We start from the raw sequence: 7,564 nt of genomic DNA, 5'->3' as shown, positions 1-7,564 counted from the left end.
CGATTTCCCCTCTGGGTACAATGTGTGCAGCCCATTTCTGGTGTTCCCCGCCGTGATATTGCTGGAATATTGCTAAAAGCGGTGTAACCCGTACTCACTCACTCACTGTAACATCAGCAAATCTGGTATCTGGTGCGAAAGAGGGACATACACCTCAGAATACGCTTCAAGTGGCGTACTATACTATACCATGATTTTTGACAAGAAGATGTGTTATGTGTTTGTATTGGAACCCAAGACTGAAATAAGCATGAATCAGCTCGAGTTTCCGCTCCTCGCTTCCACATGAACTGCTTATGGAGCAGTGTATTTCAAGATACTAAATTGAGCGCTCAACATACTAACGTGTGCGCTCAAAATACTAACTTGTGCGCTCAATATATTAACTTGTGCACTCAAGATAACTAACTTGTGCACTCAAGATACAAACTTGTGCGCTCAAGATGTTAGCTTGTGCGCTCAATATACTAACTTGTGCGCTCAAGATGTTAACTTGTGCGCTCAATATACTAACTTGTGCGCTCAAGATATTAACTTGTGCGCTCAATATACTAACTTGTGCGCTCAAGATAAATTTTATTTCATCAGGTCCCTTCAGCGCTTCCGTAATTATCCCTTTGACTTTCGCTGTGGAAAAATGCACTGGTCACGATCGCCGTTTTAAACGAAAAACACTATAAAATTGTCAAATGACGTCAAACATTTTCACCAATGACGTAATTACAAATGTGACGTGAGAGACATGGTGACATGAACAGGTGCTTGTTCGGTGATAATGTGCATTAGTGCATTTTTTAATCCTGTGGGAAATAATTGAAATTCATTGGGTTAGTAGCGAAACACCGAAAAAGATATTTTAAAAGATATAACCATTTTTATCCTGTTCATATGGACTATATACGGTGAATGCAAGGCGTATTTGACATGATCGCGTAGGTTTTCCTGAATATTCAAATTCATGTGTGTGCCTTTTACAAAAAAACACGTTATCAATTTATTTCAATTCATTAATGAAAATATATATTTTGAAATCGTCTATTTACCAACGTGACAATGTTTATATCTATAGTAATTATTATGTATACACTTATAAATAGTAATGTTACATATATACACACCTAGATCTTACACTCCAAATATACCTGCAATAAAAAAGATTATTAGACTAGAACCAATGTTGAGAACAAATCAAAATAACTGAAAGTAATTGTTATACCTTAAACAGTTGTGTTGATGATCGTTGCCACAACAAGTCGACTAATTTATTCGCCATGTCTAGGAAGTTCGTCTGCTAAGAAAAGAGGTCATGGCGACCTCTCGCGGATGCGGGCGCGAAGATATCGTCACGTGGGGCGGAGGCGAGATTTCAGAGTTGACAACTGCTCCATGCCGATGGTGGTGTGTGACTGTAAGTGAATGTGATTCAGTGTTGTATTTTAGGCTCCCATTTGAAATGATTCAGTCGTCTGGGTGTTAAACCACCCTTCGCGTGAGTGTTACTGCGCTTTAAGATGGAAATGCATGGATATGTACGTTTGTCTGCTGCCCGGAACACGCCGATTATTCTCGTTTTCGATCGCCATACCGTACGTCAAAACACAAGGGAGAATGCAGTTGTTGTGCAAACTGATGGTTTGTGATGAAATCGTGATACTGAATTAGCACATAATCAAGAACATGAACAATATTTGCATTTATGATTATAAACAACCAGCTGAGTTTTGTCTGTGACGTTTGAGAATGGTCTAATTATAGCATGCTAGTCTTGCGTTTGTTCGGAGCAACACAACAGAATTTCCGCAGCAAATGCAACATACCACTTCCTCTTTGTGAACGAAGCAGTTTTATAAGAAATTAGAAAATATTAGGCCACCAGTTATTGGTTAGGGCTCACGATTACTTATAGACTTATTGTAATGTTTGTTATGGTATTTCATGTCTATGACAAGAGAATGTTCCAGGTTAAAATTGAACCACATATTAAACTCGGATTCTGTCAAAATTGGACATTTTGGTACCAGAATTTTGTTCTTGTGGTAAAATAAACGTTATACTATTCACTTTAACATAGTCCCTAGAAGCGTTGATGAACTTAAATTGTGTTAAGCAACTAATTTATGAGAATTGTTTTCAGCATTTCCTGTTAAAGGTGTAGGGCCTAATGCCTTTAAGTTGAGTTGAGTTGAGCTGGGTTTTGCGTCACATCGGCATTATTCCAGCCATATAGTGACGAGAACAAGTTTGCATTGATAAACATTGTAAGTACATACTCGAATGAGTTTTATTTCAAAAACATATATTCATGACATTGTCATTTAAAAGCACCTAATGCCTTAAAGGCATTGTGAATGATAATTTGGGTCATCAATAACTGTTTTCAAGGAAACATGATGTTTGCCCACCAAATAACCTACACAGCATGCTCAAGGAAGGTATGGAACTTACAAAAACAAATTGGAACTAGGCCACATGGCTGATAACTTCTTAAGACCTACCAGCCGCAATGAAAACCCACCAGTCCTGTCAATATTGTCTTAAGCTATTCTTTAATGAAATACAACAGATTGAAAAATATGTTTGATGAGCTTCAGTAAATTCACTCCGTTTCATTTGCTGTATTGTAACTTACTACAGAGAAGGATGAGACGAAAAACTAATTATTATCCTCGATACTGCATTATGCAAAAATTCTTTTAAACGATAATAGAGCCAATATAAATCAGTATTAATATTGTTAAAATATTAACCTGTCCATTGTTCAGGTAACATTTTTTGACATCCATCCTTAGATTTACCCGTCTTGGGCATTTGGGCAGACGGCTATCGTAAACATCATAAAATCTTTAGAGTTGACATGTTTTTACAGTTTCATTCATCTGCTTTATTTTTTGGTGGTTTTAATATTGGCTTGTCATGCCAAAAAACGGAATACAATTTCCATATGGGTACAGTGGGTGAAGCCTATTTCTGGTGTCTTCTGCCATGATGTTGAAGTAATGCTGCCATGATGTTGAAGTAATGCTAAAATAATTTGCCATAGTTCTCACCACGGTTTATTCTAGGCCTGTTCTGATGTCAAATGAGGAAATGATCAGTGAAAAATCCCCTAAAAACTGTGATGATTTGGTTGAGTTGTTGTTTGATGTTAGTAGGACCAAAAAAGAAGCTTTAGCGTTATACTTTATATTATGCATAATGATCCCACTTTTTAACAAAATACATGTGACAATATTTTCCCAGTGTGCACCAGGAAATACCTCCTAAAAGACAAGAGAGTGTGCCATGCTGTCATTAATATAGTGACCCACAGCTCAGATACACCATCTTGGATGACATACACGATACTCTAAATAAATCACCATTACCCAATTAATTTTGAACTGCATGCATACAAATCAACATAAACAATGTCAGAAACTCTGTAGTAAGCCGATACTGTATGGAATTACCCTGTCCAGCTCTTCGGCTTGTATACCTGTGTTGCTTTACCAATCATAACGTACTGATTGAATGCAGGCATCACACATACATGAACTTGACTGTGGTGAATAATGCACAAGGTTACTTTTGTCTCTTGTTCATATATTTACTGTGCCATTCACTAGCTTATGTGATGTGACACACTTCTGGTAGCACATGGACAGATGCAAATCTGAAGATGCATCTTGAAATAGCATTTATGGAACAGTTTTTGGAAGGTGGAAACATTTGAAATTCTTTACAAATTGGACCCATGGGACTAAAAGTATGTTGAATTCCCAGTGAAAACTATCAATACCCACTTCCATATTTCAAATCATCACATCAGCCGGTGATCCCGTTGTTCAGGAGTATTTTGGCTTCCTGGTGTAATCTGGGGTAATCCTGGTTGTTATCTGTGGGTAAAGTGTTGTGTTTTCTGAAACAAGTACAATGTTTAAAAACAAATACGAGTAATTTTTCTCTCAGACTAAAACCACATTATGTCATTCTTAGAATATGGCTGTAAAGATACATTTACTCCATACTACACAGTAAAATGTCTATCTTCAGCATGTAAGGTTTCTAGTAATTACACAGTAAAACAGATGTGAACATAATTAAAGGTTCCAAGGATTCTGTGTTGGTATCAGGCCCCAGTATTGTACTCAGATGGTATGGATAATTTCTTATAATATTACTCATAGGTCCATCCGGCATGGGCTTTTGAGCCACTCCAGACTCGATTATTTACCGGAATATCGAATAGTGTGGGGCTAGACAATGACAGCACAGAGGCCCAGATAAGCTGCGTATCCTGGTAAAATATGCATATAAAATTTCCAATTACGCATTGAAAAATAATTGTTGCGTACCAATTAAGCATTTAAAATGTTAGATACGCAAAAAGTTTAAAAGAAATGCGTATGGAATATATTTATAAAAATCGCTTGCGTAATGAAAAAGACATCGATTGCTATCAAGTTGTACTGTTAGTATAGGACAAGTGTTGTACTGTCAGTATAAGATGAGTGATTTTTTGTGAAACCATTTCCATTATATTTATGTTGGTTTTGATTAGGTATGACATAAGGCAGAACATACCTGCTAAGTAAACTTACTCAATGACATAATACTTAGGTGAGTAAAATGACTGAAATACGCACATATACGCAGTGGGTAACGGAAAATGAAATACCCACTCAACATTCATAATGCCCACTCCAAAAAAATACAGTGGGTACAATACCCACATGAGCTAATTCTTATCTGGAGCTCTGACAGCAAACAGACATACTGTTTAAAACATATTTTCATAACATCGATTATGGGAATGGTTGGGTAGCCAAGCTGGTTGATGTGTTCACTTAACAGGTCAAAAGGCCTGTGCTTGATTACATTGGGTACAGTGTGTAATGCCCATTGCTCATGGCCTCTGCCATATTTTTTGAACAGTGCTAAAAGTTGTGTAAAACCACACTCACACTGGAATGTTTAAAGGCTACTGAGTTTAAGTGATATATCAGTCTCAGCGTTAAACAACAAACACTCAAACATTGTGTTTTGATTGTCATTTCAAAGTTTGATTGTATATTCTCTTCACAACTGTTTATCCCGTGAAGATCCAGGTTAGAATTGATCTTCAGTAACCCATGCTTGTCGTAAGAGGCGACTAACGGGATCGGGACTTGATTGTTTACAGACCGCTGCTGGAATATTGCTGAGTGCGGCATAAAACTAAACTCACTCACTCACTCTCTCAAAACTGTTTAAGTAAATGTCCTTTGACAAGAAAATGAATTGTATCAAGTTTTTGTTTACATGTTCATCATTTGTATTAATGTTTCCTGATCTGTTTTTGTTTCCAGAGCTCTGCCAGTATGGGTACTGTGTGACCTGAACTATGGCCGAAGCCTCTGAAGAAGACCCTGCCAATAAGTCCCCAAGCTTCCATGCAGGACTGGACAGGCATGATGCAGGTTTTCCTGCCGATGCAGGGGGAAGACTGCCCTTTGAACCCTGGACCCAATTCAGTGGGATGACCCACCCTGTGTCTCCATCACATCTGTACTGGGACAACTTCGGTCAGCCTTCAGACCCTGTGGATGGACAGTTTGGGCTGTCCACTTCCTCACCGGACTACTTCAGTGCTTACTCGACGTATATTCAGGAATTGGGTCGGTCTGGAGGTCTGCCAGTGTTTGATGATGCCAGCAGTCTTGGAAGCGATTTCCCTGCTTCCCCTCCTTTACCTGAAGACTCTGGCTATGACACTGCCTCCAAGGAAGGATATGACTTGTACACAGATGCCATGAAACAGTGGCAGACCGGGGATAAATTCAGTGGTACTTACAACCCATTTGGGACAACTGATGTCCTCACTCAGGCAAAGGTTCCAGAAGAGAAACCAGATATCAACAACAAGCCAAAAACCTACTCTGACGTCGCAAAAACTCTGAAAAGTAAACCTATGCAGAAACCTAAAGAAGACCTTGACAACTGCTCAAAGAAAAAAGGCCCGGACACACTGCCCAAATCATTTAAGCCTGCTGTGAAGAAATCCTTCCAGACTAGAGGATTTCCCAGTCGTCAAAGGACAACATCTGCTGATGGAAACCAGGGATCTATAGTGTTGCCAGATTCCAAATATGGGCTGGACCAGTTCGAGGATTTGGATGGCTTCGAGGCCAAAGTGGAGAGGCCCATAAGCAGTAGTGCAGAGAGCCTGTCTCATCGCAGTCGGAAAGGAAGCAACAGCAGTGTTAGCAGTGGCACCAGCGGCATAGAGGAGATTCATCTCACCAAGTCCACCAGTAGGGACAGCATGGAGAAAAACACTTCGGAGAAGCTTAACACTGACCCAGGGAAAGCTTCAAATGAACATGTGCCTCCCTCAAAGGACAAATCAGACCGTGTCTTCTTTGATCCCAAAAGAATTTTTCAGAAGAAGGAAAAAGATACAAATAAAGTTAAGAACGATAGTAGACATTCTGGCACCAGCAAGTCTGCAGGCACTGTGTTGAACAATGGCAAGCCTCCAAGTGCTAGTAAAACTTCATGTGTGCCGCCCAAGAAGGCAGACTACATCAATAACGACCTGCGGGACTCCAAGAAGCGAACCAATCACACTGCTGCAATGAACAGAGAGTCCAGGAGTAAAGGTCACTCTGGGGAGGACCTGTTTCAGAACGGCGTGTCCCCAGAGCGGAAGTCGAGGAAAGATGCCCCTTCCAGCCATGACACTGAGTCGCAGAGACACCTTCCTTTTGGTGGCAACATTGATTGGGAACTGATAGGTAGGTGCACATAGACATAACTTAAGTTTAAATATTCTGAACCAAATAATTGTTTGTGGACAACAAGTCGATTTATATTACTGTGTGGAACTACTGGAACTACTTATTTCATCCAGCTAATGGGCATTCAGGGAGGCCGCTTTGAAATATGGAATTTAATTTCTGCTACAAAATCCAGCGTTTGATGTGTGAGATTAAGTGCATGATATAGTCAGAAGTGTTGAGTCAGATTGCCTGTAAGGGGAAGCAACACTTGTGTCCTTGTGAACTGATACCATAGTTAAAGAAGTGAAAGAAAACTTTTTTTTCCTTTTATAACTGTTATCATCTGTCATGACCTACATTTCATATTGGGTATTCTGTTGGGGGTAGGGGGGTGTCTTCCATGAACCGAGAGACTAGTCAGCTGGTTTTGTCTTGGCCTCCCTAGTCACAAGACATAATGTGTAACTACAACAGAAACACTGTCAGAGGTGCATGATTTACCCAGTTTAAGTCAGATGTAATTGAGTCATTTCAGAATAATTTTTACAGGGATTGGATAGAGAACTTTGACAGTGGGCCATTTTCAGGATTATTAGCCATTTTCTGAATTTAGAATGGGCCACTGCCCTTGTATCAATAGTAAACTTCAAAATTTTAATGGGCCATTTTTTATTCTAATGTGCAAAATGGCCCATGTCCCCTGCCTTTCCCAATCCCTGTTTTTAGAAAATGATTTTGTTTGAATGAGTAGGTCTTCTGTAGGGTAAACAATTTTGTTGACAATTCCATGAGTCATTGCTTGTCATGACAAAATTAGGAAATTG

At 39.3% G+C, this 7,564-nt stretch overlaps 1 protein-coding gene across 2 annotated transcripts in view; it reads left to right on the top strand.

Moving 5' to 3' along the window:
• The first annotated feature begins 1,332 nt into the window (after positions 1–1,332).
• Positions 1,333–7,564, top strand: part of LOC124288668 — a 36,109-nt gene continuing 29,877 nt past the window's right edge. For both annotated transcript variants that reach the window (XR_006901506.1, XM_046725235.1), the window contains exons 1-2: positions 1,333–1,408; positions 5,328–6,755. Coding sequence is in view for 1 of the 2 variants with exons in the window: in XM_046725235.1 (XP_046581191.1) it covers positions 5,363–6,755 (1,393 nt within the window). In the remaining variant the exon portion in view is untranslated. The remainder of the gene's footprint in view (positions 1,409–5,327; positions 6,756–7,564) is intronic.

Source organism: Haliotis rubra, unplaced genomic scaffold (genome assembly GCF_003918875.1).
Source record: "Haliotis rubra isolate DU_JTF1 unplaced genomic scaffold, ASM391887v1 Scf422, whole genome shotgun sequence".
Lineage (NCBI taxonomy): Eukaryota > Metazoa > Mollusca > Gastropoda > Lepetellida > Haliotidae > Haliotis > Haliotis rubra.
Note: the sequence above shows the minus strand (reverse complement) of the source record. Positions and strands in the feature narration are given on the sequence as shown.